Consider the following 21,030-nt stretch of genomic DNA (forward strand, 5'->3'; position numbering starts at 1 on the left):
ATATATAACAGTAAGCCAAGGCCAAAAAAAAAAAAAAAAAAAAAGTCCATTTGGGGCTTCCAGGCCTCACCTCACTCACTTAAGCAAAAGGACAACTTCATATAGAATTTTCTTCTAGTTATATTCCTAAGTCCCCTTTGCTGTCACGGAGTGGTGACTTGGTCTTTCTAGATTTCCATTTCATCTTGTGATTTGACTTGGCTTAGGTTCCTTGAAGTCCTAACTCAAAGACATTCTACATTTGATAAGCTCTCTCTCTATATATAAAGAGAACCCAGGGTAGATCTGATACTTAGATTCTATCTTCTGGTGGACATTATGAGCTCTATAATGAGAAATTGAAAACTGAGGTACCAAACAATTCAAAGAAGAAACAGTTTGAAAATAGTTTTTAAAGCAAACGAACAAACAAACCCAGAGAAAAAAATCCTTTAAGCAGTGTACAGAGCAAAGTTCCAAAGCTTTGGAACTTTCAGAGCTCTCCAGAGAGCCAATGGTAAAGGTTGTTTAGGCTCAAAAAACCTAGTGCTAGCAGGTCTGGGGCTTCCCGCCCCTTCCTTGTTCCCTTCCACCCCCCAAAACTTTCCTGATTCCTGATACCTAAGCTCCAGCTAACTATCCTGGAACAAAAGGGCTCCAAAGCAGGGAAGGCAGAAGTAAGGTGTTTAACTTTGTACAGGGGGTAAAGTTTTGGGAGAGCCACAGATGGGAGAAGTTACAGATAAAATTAGGCAAGACAAAGTAGAAAAGGGAGAGTTAGGACAGCCGTGGCACAGGTGATGTAAAAGTGGGTAAGAATTACCCTGGGTCAGCAGCAGGCTCAAGATGAACCCTTCTCAGATTGTCTGTATTCTAAGAAAGCCTATCTGCCTGTTGCCTGTAGCCCTTCATGAACCTATTTCACCTTATCTGGCTCTTGCCCTGGTTCTGTGGGTGGGATAATACTGGCAAAAGGAGAACCAAGCCCAAAAGGAAACCAGAAGTGGTTGATATACCTCTCCTAAGGTTGCTTCTGAGGGGTAGCTCTATTCCTAAATCCCCAAATAGTCCCAAATCCCTAAATCCCCAAATCCAAAATAGTCCACTGTACTGAGCAGATTTTTATTTCCTGCCTAGAATTAGATGTTTGCCAGAAACCACAGACTTTAAGGAAACCAAGTCACAAAAGGTCTCTGGGAACCAGGTTCAACGAGCTCAGATCATACACATTTCCTATGCTTAGAGGAGGTAAAGGGTCTGCTAAAGTCTGCAGACAAAGCATAGAGCATGCACACAGAGGGACTGAAGGAGGACTGAAAGTAAGAGGAGATCCAAATAAAGTACCTACAGCAGGTATATTCACAGACACAACTTATGCCTGAAGGAAACACACAGTGATCATAGATCCTGCACATAGGGTGATAAAACATGTGCACACACCCATTTGAAGGATTCATTGTTCACCAGGGCTGGAATCATAGGCAACAGCAAACCCTCCCTGTCTTCAAGAACCAGTGCTTACGGGCACAAAGCATTAGTTATGCTGTGCATTCATGTGGCATGAGGGAACCACATCACAGGTCTATAGAACCTTGTGCTCACAGAGAAACCAAGAAACTTTTTCAGAAGCACAAAGCACATTCACACTTAGGACCCCAGGCAAGAGGCACAAAATGCCCACAGCAACTCCTCCTCCCAAATACAAAGTGTATGCATGCTGGGCTCAGCCAGGGCTTACAGCATATGCCAACCTGCAGCAACAAGCAAAAAAATGGACAAACACTGTGCAAAGTAGAAGAGGGGGGCAATCAGTGTTTGGGGTAGTCAAACTGAGTACAAGTATAAGCACACACATGCTACATTGAATGTGCACCATGCTGGCACACACATTCTCACACTGTGCTCCAGGGATGTCTGCACACGAGAATGGAGCATGCTTACAAACTGCTTTCAAAAAAAAACAAGACTATCTGCAGGAGCCAAAGGTCAGGGGCACAGATCATACATGTGTGTGCAGGCGCGCACACATACACACATGTGCACACACATGCACACCGTGCTCAGGAGAGAAGGGTTGAAAATAGACAACAGAAAGGGCCCAAGGGGCCAGAGGCACAACCTGAACGGCTCCTCGCTTTCCTTCTGCAAGGAGAGAAAGAGCAGGAAAAAAGAGCAGAAAGGTTAGTAGATTAAGTCCCATAGCATGGAACCCCAAGAAAATGCCAGCTAAATCTCAAGGGACATGGAGGAAAGTAAAAGGTCCCCTGAACAACTGCCCAGTTGTAATTTCCAGAATCCCTACATACTGTATTGGCTGGCCCCTCCTTTTAGTTTAGAACAGTCCCTGTCTGGCTACTCATACTAAAGGACAAAGTCTACCTAGGGATTTCAGTCACCCACTTCCCCTTTCCAAGCTGGCTTGCATGCAATGTCTGGGAAACCAGGGCCCAGGCTTTGTTACCAAGGGCTACTCCGACAGGCTGTCTGAACTGGGTAAGCACAAAATGAGTTACTTCCTCAGAAGCTATATGTACTCTCACCCTGGATCTGCGGTAAGTCCTCAAGCCCCAAAGTCCTGGTAATTGAACCATTTCCCAGTTTACCATACAGGCTTGGCCATGCATTTGCCCAGCAAACCCTGGCCCGTCTTCCCAAAGCCCAAGTTAAGTTAGGACAGGTTAAGGTCTGAATTTAAGGCTAGGACCAGGATGCTTAAAGGCTATAGCTGGAGGCATCACCTGGCCGCTGCCCTAATAGAGTCACCAAGATCTAGATGATAAAACCATGATAGCAACCCTAGGCCTGAATATCTATTAAATCCAGAACAATACTCCAAAGGAAATGGATGCTTCCAGAAGGACCTTAGCAAGCCACAGTAGAGAAAGATAAAGTCCAGAGATTACTCCTTCTACTCATCAGGCTACATTACCTGTTAGGAGACATATGGATAGCTCCATAGGTTTCCTTCTCTAAAGCAAGTTCATTCACCTGGACTGATCAGCTCCCCTTCACTTTCTTTTCCCTCCCTTTTAAAGACCCACTGATATTACATAACAAGTAAAAGGGAGAATCATAGAAACTAATATATAAGTTTCCAATTTTTCAGTTATTTCTAATGGCCTAACGGGTCACCTGACTTGACAGAAAAGTGAACTCAGGAATAGGAATCCTCCAAAACAGTGCAGCTACAGAAATGTGGGTAAGATGCAAAAAACACTTGCTGGAACGGGGCCATATCTCTTTTACATCTACTTCCACCTCCCCTACTGTACTCTGCTCTCTTTGAAAAAGAAAATAAGGCAAGGAACACTTTAACTGACCTGTGATTCAAATTGGAAAGGTTTCTCTCTATCTCCACCATCTTAAAAATACACTCTTATACATCATGTCAAAGTTAAGTTGTGTCTTTCTATTCTTCCCAGAGTTCCCCATAATGCATAAAAATCTGCTGACAAGGCTGTCCGTGTATATATATAATTTTACTTTTGTAGCCCGAGGACTTAGCACATTTCCTAGCATTTGTATATAGCAAAAGGAACCTAAACTTTCAGGACTTAGAAAACAATAGCTTCTAAGAACATGTGTTTTGCCCATCACCAGAGAAAACACAGGTCTCTTAGCTAACAGTCTGTACCATTTTTCAGACCCCAAGGAACTGCTGTACTAGCTCTTCAATTTGTCCCACCCACTGGACAAACATAAGAAAACCTTTTTCTTGTTAAGAGTCAAACTTTTTTGTGCGTCCTAACTTTCTAAAATGCCTTAACATTTTTCCACTCAGATTTAGTTTTCAGTTTAAGTGCAATGTATCTGTAGAACACCCACTCTGACAAGAAAAAAAAAAATCCCTGACCCCTAAAAATGATTGCATTCTTGTGGAGAATACATTTTATAAGGAAGTGACATACTTCTTCATTATTAAAACAATCTTAACTTCATTGTACTTAGGAGTCAAAAGACTTGAGGTACTCAAACTTATTTGAGCCTGCATTTCCTTATCCGTAAAAAGCAGATAAGACTGCTACCTCCCAGGGTTATAGTGAGGATTCATTTCTTCAACAAGTACTTATTGAGAACCTACTGCACACTAGGCACTGTTCTCAGTGCTGGTGATGAAGCAAAGGGAATGAAACAAGCTCCCTGATCTTGAGAAGCTTCTACTCTAGAGGAAGAGCTGATGACTGAACTGATAAAGGTGATGATAGTAGCTAACACTATAATGTATCTGTCATTTTGTTTGAATAAGCTCATTTATTTCTCCCAACAACTCTACTGGGTAAATACTATTATTATCTCCATTTTTTTGTTGATTAAACTAAAGATCAGCAGGGAGGTTAAGAAAGTTGCCTGAAGTCACAGCAAGGGGCAAAGCCAAAATTCACAACAGGGCATTTGGTTCCATGACCTAGAGCTATATACATACCGTATCTCTTGTGACAGAGACTCTGCTTCAAAATTCAGGTAAGATGGGGAAGATAAAGCTCCCTATGGTGACATTACAGTACTATTTTTTATTTATTAAAAGATTTTATTTACTTAAATATTTTATTTATTCAAGAGAGAGGAAGAGTGAGCATGAGTAGGAGGAGGGGCAGAGGGAAAGGAAGAAACAGACGCCCATCTGAGCAGGGAGCCTGACACAGGGCTTGATCCCAGGACCATGAGGTTATGACCTGAGCTGAATGCAGATGCTTAACCAAGCCACCCAGGTACCCCACTATTAAAATTTTATAAAAGTTACCAGGGAGGCCTCATCGATAATGTGACATCTAAGCAGAGACCTGAACGAAATGAGTCAAGAAGTTATTTGGATTCTAGGAAAGACATATTCTAGTCAGAACCAGAGCAAGTACAAAGCCTGAGGTAAGATACATTGCACTTAAACTGAAAACTAAATCTGAGTGAAAAAAATGTTAAGGCATTTTAGGAAGTTAGCAAGCACAAAAAGTTTGACTCTTAACAAGAAAAAAATGTTTTCTTATGTTTGTCCAGCATCTGGTGTTCATGGAAGATGTCTGGGCCAGAGATATAAACCTGGGAATCCTTATGAAACTCATGATATTGAAATAGGTTACTTAGCCCTATAAAAAGAAGAATAAAAAGCCTGAATAAAAAAGAAGAATAAAAAGCCCTATAAAGAGCCCGAATAAAAAGAAAAAATCGGGACTGAATCCTGGGTTGCTACAGGTTGGGAAGATGAGGAAAGACCAGCAAAGATGGCTAAGAAGGAGACACCTGGGTGGTTCAGTTAGCTAAGCATCTGCCTTCAACTCAGGTCATGATCTCAGGGTCCTGGGATAGAGTCCCACATCTGACTCCTTGCTCAACTGGGAGCCCACTTCTCCCTCTGCTTGCAGCTCCCCCTGCTTGTGTGCTCTCTTTCTCTCTCACAAATAAATAAAATCTTAAAAAAAAAAAAAAAAGATGGCTAAAAAGGAATGGTCAATAGTACTGGGGTAGAACAAATACAGAGAGGTGGTCTAGAAGACAAGTGAAGAAAGTGTTTCAAAAAGCAGGAACTGAGGCATAAGTATAGACTGCAAGAGTCTTTTTTAACAAATGGTGGTAGAACAGCCATATGCATAGGAATGAAGTTACAGCCCCATCTCACACCATATACAAAAATTAACTCAATAGGGATCATAGACCTAAAAGAGCTAAAACTAGAAAACATTTCAGAAAAAACATAGGAGTAAATTTTTGTGATCTTGGGTTCAACAATGGTTTCTTACCTGTGAAACTAAAAACACAATCCACACAAGAAAAACAGATAACTTGAATTTCATCAAAATCTAAAATTTTGCACTCTATTTCATACCCATTATAATGGCTATTACAAAAAACAAAAAAGGGAGAGAGAAGTAACAACTTCTGGCAAGGATGTAGAAAAATTAGAACATTTGTGCACTGTTGGTAGGAATGCAAAATGGTGCAGCCACTGTAGAAAACAATATGGCAATTCTACTTTAGCAGAATTATAATACCCAAAGGAAATGAAAGCAAGGATTCAAAAGAGATATTTATATATTGATGTTCATACCAGCATTATTCACAAAAGCCAAAAGGGGGAAGAAAGCCAAGTATCCACCTACAAATGAGTGGATAAACAAAGTGTGGTATATATACATACAAAGGAATACCATTCAGCCTTAAAAAGGAAATCCTGACACATGCTACAACATGGATGAAACTTGAGAACCATTACAAATATTACGCCAACTAAAACAGGCCAGTCACAAAACAACAAATATTGTGTGATTCCACTTATATGAGGTACATAGAGCAATCACACTGACAAGAGACAGAAAGTAGAATGTGGTTGCCAGAGGCTGGGGAGAGGGCGAGTGGGGTTAGTTTAATAGGTAGAGAGTTTCAGTTGTGGAACATGAAGAAGTTCTGGATATTAGATAATGGTGATGGCTGCACAACAATGTGAACAGACTTAAAATGGTTAAAATGATAAATTTTATATTATGTATGATTTATGGCAATAAAAAATTTTTAATAAAACATGTATGCTTCAAAAAAAAAAAAACCACCATCAAGAAAGTGAAATGACAACACAAAGATTGGAGGGGAATATTTACAAATCATATATGTGATAAGAGGCACATGTCCAGAATATATAAAGAACTTTTATAACTCAACAACAAAAAGACAACTCAATTTGAGTAGCCATTTCTCCAAAGAAAATACAAAAATGGCCAATACATACATGAAAAGATGCTTAGCATCATTAGCCACTAGGGAAATGCAAATCAAATCACAATAAGATACCACTCACACCCACTGGGATGGGTATAATAAAAAATACAGACACTAATAAGTGTTAGCAAGAATGTGGAGAAATAAGGACTTTCATGCCTTACTGGCTGGAATGTAAAATGGTGCAACCACATTGGGAAACAGTCTGGAAATCCCTCAAAAATGTTAAACTTAGAGTTAAACATATTACCCAGCAATTCCACCTTCTAATACATACCCAAGAGAACTGTAACCATACGTTTGCACAAAAACTTTTACACAAATGTTAACAGCAACATTCATAATAGCCAGAAAGTAGTAAACAACAAACCCATGCCCATCAAATAATGAATAGATAAACAAAATATGGCATATCCATATGATGGAATATTATCCCACAACAAAAGGAAATGAAGTATTGATACATGTTATAACATGGCTGACTCTTAAAGACATGCTAAGTGGAAGAAGCCAGTCATAAAAGGCCACATATCATATGAATCCATTTATATGTAACATCCAGAACAGGCAAATCCAAAGCAAGAGAAAGTAGATTAGTGGTTGCTAGAGGCTTGAAGCAAAGGGGATTACCTAATAGTTAAGGGGTCTCTTTTTGGGGTGATAGAAATGTTCTGGAGTTTGATGGCTGCATAATTCTATGAATCTACTAAAAAACACTCAATTGTATACTTTTTAAGGGATTTTAAAGGTGAACTTTGTTGTTAGTAAATTATAACTCAATAAAGCTGTTATAATAAAAGAAGAATGTAATCAATTATGTCAAGTTGTTGATTAAGAGGAGGACTAAAAATGGAACAGGAGTTTGACAACATGGTGGTCATCCAATGGCCTTGGCAAAAGCAATTTTGCTAGAGTCGTAGAAATCAAAGAATTTAATTTTCATACAATGCATGTAACAGTACTTAAAACAATGCTATGCACCCCCTGAAACAGAAGAAAAAGGATAAAAAATAAGAACTCAAATCAGTGGTAAGCTACTTAGTAAGCTTAGGCCCTGAGGCCTCAAGCAGAGCAGTGAAGAAAGCTGATTTCTTAAATGTTTCATTGTAGTAGTAGCCACTGTTACTAATACTGAAATATACTGATAAAAGCTTAGGGTGGCACTGTTGTGGGTGAAAGGCTAACCCTATGTGCTTACCTTGCTCTATTCTTCCTACCCTATGGAATGCTGTTGGGAGTCAGGCCTAGACCCAGCACCCTTCTACCACTCCTTCTGCAGCCCACAGACCAGACTTGATCTTGGCTAGGGCCCAGAATTCTGGTTTGCTTTCTTACTGGTGCTTCAGAAAACCTACTTTGTCTCATTTATCACTGCTGCTGCCACCACCTGCTTACCACAGGTACAAGTTCCTGCATTGCCCACCAGGATATCAGCTTAGAAAGGGAATTTTGCAAGTTGAAGAGCCAGACCAAGTGTGCTGAGTACTCATCCTAACAACAACTGCCACCAATGCTTAAGAAGCTGGTAAGGAAGTACTGCTTTGATATTTGTTGTTTCCATTGTTGCTGTGATGTAGTAACTTCTAAATGCCCAGGGAGAAGGAAAAAGGGATGCAAAATTAAGAGGAGAAACAAATCTCTTACAGCTAAGGAATTATAGAAAGCTTCCTGGAAGAGGTGATATTTTGGTTGTATATTGAAGAACTGAGTAAATTCTGCTAGGCTGATTTGATGAACACAGCACCTTAGGCTAAAAGAAAGCATGTATATGTGGGACGCCTGGGTGGCTCAGTTAGTTAAGCAGCTGCCTTCAGCTCAGGTCATGATCCCAGCATCCTGGGATCGAGTCCCACCTCAGGCTCCTTGCTTGGCAGGGAGCCTGCTTCTCCCTCTGCCTCTACCTGCCACTCTGTCTGCCTGTGCTCACTCCTGCTCCTCTTTCTCTGACAAATAAATAAATAAAATCTTAAAAAAAAAAAAAAAAGCAAGTATATGTGAATATGCTGAGAAAAGACAGTACAAGGTGAATTTGTGACAGCAAAGTTTACTTTTGGAAGGAGTATAGTGGGACAACTGGAGGTAAGCCTGCAAATGGAAACTAGGGACCAAATGTACTGGTTCTGAATGTCAAGTGAAGGAATTAAGACTTTTCTCATAAGCTATAAGTAGCAGCTTAACTCTAGGGATACTTGAACATGATGTGATTTTAATTTTTAAATTTTTATAACTTGGTATCACATTTATTTTTCAAATTCTAAAAAGTATTTTAAAAGGTTTACAGTGAAAAATAAAATCTACTTTCACCTTAGTTTTTCACCCAATACCTTTGCCCATGGGCGATCAGGTATCAATCAGTCTCTTACATATCTTTTTTTTTTTTTTTTTTTTTTTTTTTTACTTACTTGACAGAGAGAGAGAGATCACAAGTACGCAGGGAGGCAGGCAGAGAGAGAGGGGGAAACAGGCTCCCCGCCAAGCAGAGAGCCCAATGTGGGGCTCGATCTCAGGACCCTGAGATCATGACCTAAGCTGAAGGCAGAGGCCTAACCCACTGAGCCACCTCTCGTACGTATCTTTGTTAGATATTCTATACAAATAGACATAGATACTATGGGTTTGTGTATTCTTTCCCTCTCTTTTTTATACAAATGTAGACATTTTATAATACTGTTCTGTATCTTGCTTTTTCATATGGCAATATATCTTAGATACCTCTCCATTTCAGTAAAGAGCTACCTCATTCTTTTTATAGCTGTATGGAACTTGTGGTACTGTATTATATTGTTAGGATGTGCCAGTAGGTTATTTAACCAGTCCTTTTTTTTTTTTTTAAGATTTATTTATTTGAGAGAGAGAGAGAGAGTGCCTGCCTGAGTGGGGGAGGGGTAAGAGGGAGAGAGTCAGAGACACAGGGCTCCAACCCATGACCCATTAGATCATAATCTGAGCCAAAACCAAGAACTCAATCGACAGAGCACGTAGGCCCCCCCCAAACTGTCTTTCTTAACATTTAGGTTGTTTTCACTCTTTGCTACTAAAAACAATGCTTCAAAAATAGAACATATGTCCTTTACACATGTGAAAATAAACCTGCAGGATATATTCCTGGCAGTGATTTTAGGGCTCAAAGGGTATATAGAATTCTGATATATTTTGCCAATTGTCTTCCTTAGAGGTTATACCAATTTACACTCCCATCCCACCAGCAATGCAGGAGTGCCTGTTCCTCACACCTTTGTCAACACAATATGCTTCATAATTTTAATTCTCCCTTAGAAACATTAATCAGGTTATATGCATAGGAGGACAACCCCACTTACATTTAAAACTGGATGAATATAGCATATGCTCTTTGGATAAATTTAATTTTGATTGGGAGAAGTAAATTTAAAACTACATATCTCCATGCTGCCTAGAAAAAAGTACTCTCATTCCTTGAGTCAAAACCATTCCATTATCCTGTTTAGGTGAGGAGCATTTAGCCAGAAATGGAAGGAGTATGACCTATAGAAGGCAGAGTCCAGTTCCTGGGTAAGGCAAGGACTGAACAGCTTCAAGTTGAAAATAAGGTTCTGTGTTAAGTCCAGTACTGGGAAGAAGAAACATTAGGATAAGGGAAATTCCCACAATGGCCCACCAGCTGCTAGGGAGATGACAATCTTATCTCAGCAAGAAACCCATTTAGAATAATTTCAAAATGCAGTGTAGGATTTCATCAGCCCCTCCAGTGCCTGTGAGCAATATGCCCATTCCTGCCTCCTACATCATACCTACTTTACAGTGGCATATCCTAAAGGACCTGCAGCTGTAAACTACTGTCTACATGCTCCTCCCTTTTTGGAAAGGTAGTTTCTAAAGCTACCTTCAACTCCCCAATACACTGGAAGCTTCCTACAGGCAGGAACTCCTTTCCTGTTGCTTTAGAACCCTCTTACACTCCATTTCCCACAAGGATTAGCTTAAAATCTGTATTCGAGTAATTTAGACTAATTTAAGCTGTGGTCCTCCCCCATCACCTTGTGAAACTCACCACCAAGGTGGGTCTCAGACTAGCTTGATAGAGGCCATACCCAGCCAGCTGTGACCCCATTAAATATAGATTTAGAATACCTGAGTGTATGTCTTCTACTGAGATATTCTTTGCCTTCTGTACTAGCTCATGCAAAAGTTTTTTCTGCCTCAGTCTTTTCTCTCTCAGAACATTTTTGAAATTGTTGATGCACTTGTTGAGGTAGATGGTCTCTGCACACACTTGCTCTAGGCTTAGTATGCCCTGCTTGGGAGATTCAGGCCTGGAACACGTTTCACCTCCCAGACATGGAGCCAGAGCAAAACCTGGTAATGAATATGCAACAGGCGAGGCGTTAGAAGCAAGAGAGAAGTTGCTGGGATCCTGAAAGGTTTGGTCTCTCTGTGTAGAGGTGCCCACTCCACCAGAGACCACACTGAGCAAGCTCTCACTCTCCTGACTCCCAGGGCTCTCCACCGAGAAATCTTGGGCTCCCTCTGAACCCACTGTCCCAAGAAGTCTATCACTGTTCTCCGACTGAGAACCGCTCTCATTGCTTTCCAGGTCCTCAGGACTGATTGACCCACTATTTTCCAGTTTCTGAAACACGCCCTGCAGAGCTGAACGAAAGTGGTGAATTGCTCGGCCCAGTTTGCTTTTGTAAAACTTAATTTCAACATCTTCATCCTCCTGCAAACCAACCAAGCCACAAGATGACTTTTCAAAGACATCTTTAAGGACCCGAGTAGCATGTTCCTCCTCTTCATTCAAGTCAATATGAACCATGTCACTGAAAGTCTCAGGCCCTATGATGATTTCCTCCATCATGTGGTCATGGCTCAGAGTTGCAAATCTTTTGGACTTGTCTGTTAAAAGGTCCTCTAGCTGCTTGGAGCTCAGAATATCAAGCCCAGCTTCACAGGCCAGGAGCTTGTCCTCTGTCTTCAGCAACCCAGACAGCGACAGGCAGCTGCCAGTCTCACTGCTGCAGTTGTTTTCTCTTTTTGCTACACTACACGTTTCAAATCCTTGGCTGGACTGTTTGAAAACCTGGGATTTCCCAGAACCCTCCTCTTCTGAGATTAACACTGGGGAAGGTTCCTCAGAAGCTTCTCTCCCTGTCAGCTCACCACAACTGCCACTGGTAACTTGAGAGGCTCCTGATGTTCCTTTAACTTCATCTCCTGGCTTAGATACATCACTTGGCTTTGTGAAATTATTCCTGGGTGGAAAGCAAAGGCCTTGCTGCTCAGGGGTTTGAGGTTCTCTGTGTTGATTTTGAGCCCTCATTTGACATGCTCCTGTTATGGGTCCTGGGTCCCCTGTTTCTATCTGAAGAAGTGGTTCATGCTTGTTTAAAGAATTTGCATTATGATCCTGAAGTTGTTGAAAAAATGAAAGAGACTCCTTTTGAGGATTCTTATAGCACTGTGGCCAGCTTGGTTCTTCTTTGGTGGCAATTCGGACCCCCACACTCTGCAAAAGGATGGATTTCTGCAAGATGAAGTCTCTATGCTCTAGATGGGCAAGTTTCACAACAGCAGGCCTGGGAGCTGGGGCTTTGCCTGCCCTGTAAGCCTCTTTGATGTACCTGTTGCACTGCATGCCATTAACACAGAGGTGCATGGCCAGAAAGCTGTGTACCAGCTCCATGGTATTTTCCCCGTCTTGCTCAGGAAGTCCATACAGATAAAGAATGGCTTCTTCACCAGGGCTGTCCAAATGGGGTTTCTGGGCCGTTTCCCCCCCACACACCTTGGCCAGGTTGTTGCTGCCTACCTGCAAGCCTTCTATTCCACTCAGAACCGAGTCTACACAGCTAGACACTTCATCCACTGAACCCCGGACTTGGCTCAAGTGCTGCTGCAGCTCAGCAATTTCAGTTTGGAGACGGCTGATGCCTTGTAGCTCTCTGATTATATAGTCTACTACATCCCCCAAAGGCTCTCTCTGTTCACAGCTGCAGCCTTGGTGAAGGCCTCTGGACAAAAGGGACTTGGCCTGATTCCTTTCTGAGGGCTCTTGACAGCTTGTGCTTATGCTGACAGACAAGAGGTCCTGAGAGCCAGATCCTAAAGCACATGGAGTGGAGCCCAGAGGAAACTGGCTGCCGGTCTGCTGCTCAAAGCTGCAATGCTGAGCCAGGCCCCCATCTCTATCCCCGCCAATGGTTGAAGCTGCTGAGCCACAGTGAGGGAGCAGGGAGCTATCCTCTGGTAAGGATTCAATAGGGCCTGAGGACTTGCTCTTGATGCCACACATAGTCTCTGACTTAGCCTTATCTGGAGAAAGCCTGGAAGAGGGTCCCAAGGTGACCATGATTTCTTCCTCTGACTCTTGCAACAATCGTTTCATTTTCTCCCTCAGGGTATGAGGGATTCTCTGCTTCTTCCTCTTTCTGGTCAGGGTGCTTAACAGAGATTGTCTTGGAAGACAATATACTGCCCTGCTCTTTTCAGTCTATTTCTAGCAATTATGGCTGGCTGATGCCTTGGGCTTAGCCCACAGTACTGTCTGGAATGATCCCATGTGTAGTCTCCAAACCCGGTACATGCCCTGGATTCTGGCTTGACTCTTATCCTGCAGCTAATGAAAAAGGAAAATAGTGCACTCAGGTCAGAAAGCAGCAGGATACTTTTAATCTGAATCAAGTTGTCAAGCAGGAATAAGAACGTTACCTTCTAAGACTGTAGAAGCCAACCCTGACCTGTCTCCCACTGCTCGCCTTCAAGGCTGTAGGAACTCACTTCTCTTTTCTTGGCTTCCCATCAGAGTATTGATGTATCAACTCCTTGTGTTCTGGGCAAGTACTCAAAGCCATTAAAATTAAGACAAACTCCTGGGAAGTAGGTGGGTAAGGTCAATGAGTGACTGAATCTTTATAAAATACAACACCAGGGTCTGATTCAGGAATGAACAAATAGATGCTTAACTACCAAAGCTCAAATTACATACACAGTGAAAGACAGAGACAAGACATGGAATGTTTGTTTTCCCAGTTGGATGTTTTGCTGAAAACTTAGCAATTCCAAGGTTGGTTCCTGCCTGTGTTTATAGAGACAGCTATCTTTTATTTGGAAAAAAAGACCATGGCAATTATTTCAAACTTGGAGGGCAAAAAAAAAAAATGTTTTCTAAAAATTCTGGAACAAGGTGGCATGGCATAGGCAAAAATCATTTTCTAGACTCAGGTGCATTAAGCATGTTTGGATCTAGTGGGGCATATGGCCAAAGACACACACATGGTGGGTCAGCTAGGGATGAAGGAAGCTCAGGGACAGTCTGGAATCCTGAACTCCATTTAATAGTCCCCAAGTGCTTGGTGCAGCCTAATCAACACACAGGTTTGGCTTTTCTCCTCTACCATGCATTCGATCTAAGACCTCCTTCAGAGCACCAGGGTACTCCTAGAGTACCGTGGTGTAATAGAGGATTGCTCTAGCCCTCCAAATGGCCTGGAAAGAACAATGCATGGGACACGTGGGGAACTGGTTATATCACAGAGGGCTTGAGGATACTTTGCTATCCTTCAAAAAGGTGAAGCTAGCCTGCCACCAGTCTTGCCCCATACCCTAAACTGCAAGTGACGACTACAAATGTAAAGATGACTATTACCTTACATGGGGCTGGTATTCTTTTCCTTTTTACTGGGATCATGTAGAGTGTAGGGAAGGAGCAAAGTAGAAAGTACAAAGGGAAAAGCTAGGAGTCCAGGACTGCATGGGACTGCCAATACTTTCTGGTTCTACTCGGTTACCCTGGGAGAGGTAAAATTGGTTCTACTCGGTTACCCTGGGAGAGGTAAAATTGGTTTCCCCCTAAAAGGGGAAAACTGCCTGTGAAGAGCACAAGCTAAAAGCTCCCACAGCAATTCATTTTCAGGAAGGGTTACTATCTACAGTTTCTGTGCTTAAAAGTTAAAAACACTGTACTTTCCCTTCATAGGAAGAATCAGAAGCAAGAGTTATAAGATTTGGGATAAAGATTAAGCTAACCCCTTTCACTGGAATTAACCAGGTCAAGAGACTAGAAACCAAGAAACGAGATTAATTCTCCTTTCATGTCTTCCCTTCTACTCTGTGGTTCTTCTAAAAACTCTACTTCATTTAGAACTCCTCACCTAAAAATGCTACCCCATTCTGTGAGGTACTGCCAAGGCCCAATCACTGCTTTTTTAGCATTGTTGCTTTACTCCTATGTCTCAAGGGGCCAGGATCAGCCACACCCCTAACTGGCCAACTCAGTATAATCTGTGTCAGAGAGGGAGATAGAGAGAAGACACTCCATGTGCACAATCAGAACTGCTGGGTCTTGGGCTTAGTGCCTAACTGCCTAGACAGCAAAGCTCCCAGTTCTAGGACTGACTGGTCAAATTATTCCTTCTCTCCTTCCACAAGTGCACAACTGTATTTCCAAAGCCACCCTTCTCTTTCCCTCAACCCCAGCCCCAACTGTGCAAGTTCTAGGTTCACCTGATTTTTGTCTTGGCACCTAATATTAGCTTTGAACAAGGTCACTGGTCTGATAAGGGCTGGAACTGGTAATCAGCCTTTCCAGTTTGTCTCAAAGAGAAAGACTGTTTACTAAACCAAGATGGAAGGTCCGCATACGACCATGTGAAGTCATGAGCAAGTGTTACTAAATTGAGGATCAAAAGACTTAAATTCGGGTCTTGCTTAATCAGTGACCTTGGATTAAACCCTTGACTTCTCTGTTCTTTAGTATCCTCATCTATAACGTGGGGAAGACAGTCACAGAAATGTTGCCAACCATGCGACCACCTATAAAAGGGTATGAATTGAGTCAACCATGATTTCTATCTAACCCCAAAACCCCTATCTTTCACAGTGTCTTTTAACAATCTGCAGCACTGCTTGGAACCATACCACTGGAATGTGTCATCCTTTCTTAATCCTGTTTTCTTCTAAAAGTTGTTTCTTAAGATTAAAAAAATAGGGCAAAACAGTTGGTTCCCAACAATTCATTCAGGTGACAAGAGGCTTGCCATGCTCCCTCAGGCAGTCTGAAAGCATGAGAAAGGGGCAAACAGCTAGAGAAGGCAAACTTTTCCTTTCTGATGCTGATGAGGCCCAGAACTCATTGACAGGTCTTCCAAGAGACTAACCCCACTTTGGTCCAGAGAAGGCAGCTTTTCCAGAGCAAAAGTGAATCTGATTCTCCTGCTGCTTCAGTGCAAGTCAGGTTAACTGCAGGCCTATTTCTGCTTTTCAGATCAATACTCCAGATAGGCTTGGCTTAACTTCTGGACAGATTTGCCAAGTGTCTCCTCTGAGAGTACAGTGCCTTCAACACTGGCTGGCTAGCCATACAGGGAGCAAATGGCACAGCCACTGTGTTCAGAGTCCTTTCCTAAAGCCTCCTGAAGGACTAAAGGTAAAGCTGCCTGGTTTCCTATGTTACTAACAAATAGGAAATTTCCAACTATAGCAACTTCTCCCAGCCTCAAAGAAAGAGCTTGCTTCCATATCAAACAAACAAACAAACAAACTCCCCCCCAAAACTTCTTATGAGTTATAACCACTGCCCCTAGATGAACCTAAGAATCACCTCCTGGGGATATGGGTTCCCTAAAGGCATCAAACCCATTCAGCCATCCAGATATTTAGGTTTTGAAGCAGGGGACAGAGTTCAATGTAATGTCCAGAGAATCAACCAGTCACTTGGCTCAGAACCCAATAAGATACCAGGAGCCAGAAAGCCCAAGTCAAGTCCACCTCCCTCTGAGCCTCTCTTTGTTACTAGTGTCCACAGGAATGAAATAACAAGGGCTAAAGAGTGAGGACAGTTTGATCTCTGAATCAATTCAACTGATTTGTCAGGCACTAAGCTTTGTGCCAGGGATATAAGACACTGTCCCTGCATCCTAATATATCAAGGTTCAGAGAGGGAAATAGGCACATATACAATCACAAAATTAAGTGAAACATGTTTTAACCAAAGTTGTAATAAGTCATAAATAATAAGCATTTAATTCCAGTGATGGGGAATGAGAAGACAGTGAGAGGCCCAGCAAAACCTGGACAGGGAAAGCCATGGAGAAGTAATATTTGAACTGTAATGGGATGAGGCACTGGGGTCCACCCAGCTCAAAGCTGACCCTCTGGATTCCTTCAAGGTATCCAGTGCTCTCATTCTGCCCTGCTCTATTAGCTTCTAGTCAACTCTCCAAATTTCATACATACACTCTCAAAAATGGCCACACCTTTCTGCTATCTTTTCCTAAGGAATGCCTGAAGCTGGGGAAAATAAGGCAGCCCATTCAAGGGATAACTGTCTGAAAAGAGAACATATCAAAACAAAATGTATCGATCCAAAGGAGTAAACTTCAAGGATAGAAAGCTGAGAACTATGGCAGGGAATAGACCCTTAAATCACATCAGCACCAGACTACCAAAAAAAAGTCAAGAGGAAAAAAATCCCTCTATTTTCTGAAATGGCTGATTCTTTTTGTTTCTTTCTCTGACATCAAATAAATGTGATTAGCAATGGGAGTACTCCTTGTAAAATTGCTTCTGACCCAAATATTGGCTGGGAGGACCAACTGGGGATCTCTGGGAATAGGGCAGAACTCTCTGTACATATTATCAAGCAGCCTCTCATTCTGGGTGAAACAAGCCCAGAAGACAGAAAGCCAGGAACTCTGAACATACCTCCACACACCACTTCTACAGAGGTCAGGTCATTCCTGGGCCATTTACCAATTATACTGTATGGCTAACAAGGTGGGAGGAATGGATTTCTAGGGCTCTAACAGGAAGGAGTTCTTTTAGGATGTTAATCTTTGGGAAAGATTACAAAGATTACAAAGATTGTCAGAGAAAGTGGTCAGAGTCACATGGCATGAAGAGTGACATTAGCTAACAGGAATAAAGAATGCCCTAGATCAAACTAGGTACTACAGTTCCTAGGACTTGCCATTCCTCCTCATCAGCATTAGGAGGAACCCCATTTACACACCAGAAGCTAGACATGGTAAAGGAAAGAAAACCTCAAGCATTATATCCAAAAGGGGAGACAGAACTTCGGGTAACATAAAGTAGCATGAGGAAGGATGCAGCCTTCAGAGGGTTAGCATATCAAGACCGCAAAATAAGGAAAGAACACCAGTCACAAGAGCTGGATATTCTTACCCTGTCCAGGGCTTCCTGTCAGCAGTACCAGGTTTACTATACCACGGAATATAACCAATCCTGAAACAAATACATATGCACCCAGAATCAGATACTCATGACAAAGACTCTCTCTTTGACCAAATCTGAGTCTGGTAGCTCTAAGTCCTCTTTCTGACTAGGCCCCTGATTTTGAGCTCTGTTTAGTCCACTTTTGCCAAGAATCCTGCTGGCTCAGCTTAGGAACACTCTTCATTTTGATATCTGACCAAATTCCTTATCCACCATATTGGCCTCCCTCCAGCAAAACTCATGTCAAGTCAGTTTAGCCAGACTTCGCCCTACCCTTGATGTTTCCTCTTAGTAATTTTGATCCACAGACCCTCCACCTGCTCCCTGACTATAAATTCTCACTTCTCCTTATATTCAGAGCTGGGCTCAATCTCTCTCCCCATTACAATATCCCAATGTAATAATCACCTTGAATATAGTCTGCCTGAACGTCTTTAACAAAGGTCACAGCATTTTTTTTTTTTCTGAAGCATGCATCCTTACTACTTCATGGTTCTCATGAGTAGACTGAAGAAGACATGTGAGCAGGAATCTAGTTAGCCCCTGAATACTAGCCCCTCCCAACAAAAAAACCCCACATTCTCTATCTCCTTACTCTGCTATAATTTCTTCAAAGAACTTACTACCACCTACCTGATAGGCAACAAACAAACAAACAAATATATGATCTATCTCTCTAACCACCTCTCTATTCTGGAATGTAAGCAGGAACTTTGTTTTGGTCATTACTATATTCCCTGCACCTAGAACAGTGCCTGGCATGTATAGTGCTCAAAACAAACAAACAAACAAACAAAATCTTGCCATTGAATAAAAGGAATCAGAACACCAAATCAGAAAAGTTTAGAGTTGAAAGAGTCTTTGATAGAATACTAGACCTGGAATCTCATACTACCTTGTGATCTAGCTTATGGAGGAGTTGTATTTAGATATCACAGTGTTCTTCTAAATTTTAAATGTGTAAGTCTTTATAGGCTAGGCAGCTACTCTAGATCCTCAGAAGCTCTATTACCCAAGTTTAAACCCATGACCTAAAATGACACCCTTGTTGTTGTTAATCTGTTTTACTTTGGCAGACCCCTAAAGGGGAGGTTCTTGCTTAAGGACCCAGAGTGGATATGAATTCCATTACACAGGAAGCTGTGCTTTGTTTTTTAATTCCCAATGCCTAGCACAGGGCACTACTATGCCAAGCATATGGCCTGGCACACAGTGAGAACTCAGTGCCATGGAAAGAATAAATGAGGAATGGTAGAACTGCAATAGTCTAGTCTCCTAAATTCTAATTCACTTTTGTTGCCATAACAATACGTTGCTTCGAGTTCTAGGTTTACTTCTAGATTGATGGCTTACAACCCCTTTTGATTGTAAAAACTAAGTTGGAAACCTCTCCTCAAATACACTTAAATTTTCCTGAGGACTTGTGCAGGACAAATAAAGAAGGTAGTAGCAGCAGCTGTGCCATGGTTCCTACCATCCCCAGAGCTGCTATCATGGGGCTTCCACTTGCCCTTCCAGCTGGAAGAGCTACCCCAATCCTTGTGCTGGATGACAGGTCTAGAACAGCACTGTCCATTAGAAACATAGTGTGAGCCACATTATGTAATTTAAATATTTCTAGCAGTCACATAAAAAGTTTTTTTAAAAAGTACAATTTAATATATTTTATATAATTCATTATCCAAAATATTAATCATTTCAACATGCAATCAATATTAAAAAATTATTCATCATCTTTTTTCATACTGAATCCTTGAATTCTGGTATATATCTTACATTTGCAGCACATCTCAATTGAGACTAGCCTGCCTGCCAAGTACTCAACTACCACATGTGGCCGGTGGCTACCATATTGGACACACAAGTCTAGAAGGCTGAGAAAGGGGACACTGTATAGAGCCTTCAAAACCCGACACAGATGGCTGGTTGCCATCTCAGGGGCAGCAGAATGCTCTGTTCTTTTACTCATCTTTTCACCTTCTCACTTTGATCCCAGCTAGAGCTAGTATATTTCCATTTTGCGACAGGTTCAATCCTCAAGGCTACAAAGAATAAGGCCCAAAACTACAGAGGATGAGACCTTTTCTCTCTCTCAATCTAACCCCTTCTAGTATATGTGCTGCCTAAGCGAGCACTCAATCTAACCCCTTCTAGACACTCTGTAGCAATAGGTAGCTTTTTACGAATACTCTGGGCAAAACTACAGGTTAAATCTAATTACTTCGATAAAAGCTACCCCTCTGCAGGGAAGATTTACAGACCTCTTAGACAAGAGCACAATCTCAGTGCAGCTGAGTCAAAGACTATCCTATACAACTCACACTAGAGGGACATGTAATAATAGTAAAATTATATTTTTTTAGAATTTTACAGCTCACATGACTCCTATTTTATCATGACATATTATCATCATAACCCTATGAGGCAGGAAGGAAGATTCTTCTTATTTCATAAATGAGAAAAATTAGCTCAGAGAGGTTAAATGACTTGATCAAGGTCACTGAGTAGTTAGGATTTGAAAGGGGATCTTTAATCTATAAAGTTAGTGCTATTTTTATCACACACACATGATGCAAATGGACAGATTATTATGCATAGTGTATACACTCAAGACTGAGAAAACTCAAGATGACTTTTCTGTCTATATGGCATATGTACACATGTGAGGAAAAAATTAATACATCACACAGAATAGTATACACACACACTCACACACTAGAAAAATAGTGGGGTTTCTTAATATATAAAGGCATATACCAGAAGAGGAAAGTTACCCAAGTATATATACACATGCATGAAATAAAGAGATTATATCTATGTATGCACATGGAGGGAGATATGGCCTGTGTATATTCATTTAAAATGAATGAATGAGTTGAATGAGTTTCTATTATGTGTGTACACACAGGAAAGGAATGGTCAGTTTATAAACATATGGACATATCAGAAGGGAGAAACAGATTATTTGTATGTAAGTATGCACACATTCAGAAGGGTGGCTAAGTTATTTATATACATACAGGAGAGTACCAAGGAAGAACCGATGGTCAGATTATCAGCATATAAACACATGCACATGAAAATTCTACCCCAGTGCTGAGTATGCTATTTTTCACCCATTTTAATGACCCCCAC

At 41.5% G+C, this 21,030-nt stretch overlaps 1 protein-coding gene across 9 annotated transcripts in view; it reads right to left on the reverse strand.

The window, feature by feature from the left end:
- The window catches only part of UNC13B (unc-13 homolog B), a 244,963-nt gene that overhangs the window by 39,967 nt on the left and 183,966 nt on the right, over nt 1-21,030 (reverse strand). Inside the window, exons 1-3 of one of the 9 annotated variants that reach the window (XM_059142420.1) lie at nt 13,372-13,480; nt 10,795-13,279; nt 2,099-2,121 (exon numbers count right to left, since the gene is read on the reverse strand). The exons of the other annotated variants lie outside the window; for them this stretch is intronic. Coding sequence (XP_058998403.1) covers nt 2,099-2,121; nt 10,795-13,048 — 2,277 coding nt within the window. The 5' untranslated portion in view covers nt 13,049-13,279; nt 13,372-13,480. Of the gene's footprint in view, nt 1-2,098; nt 2,122-10,794; nt 13,280-13,371; nt 13,481-21,030 lie in introns of those variants that run through there. 9 annotated transcript variants of the gene reach the window in all.

Source organism: Mustela lutreola, chromosome 12, assembly GCF_030435805.1.
Source record: "Mustela lutreola isolate mMusLut2 chromosome 12, mMusLut2.pri, whole genome shotgun sequence".
NCBI classification, from domain to species: domain Eukaryota; kingdom Metazoa; phylum Chordata; class Mammalia; order Carnivora; family Mustelidae; genus Mustela; species Mustela lutreola.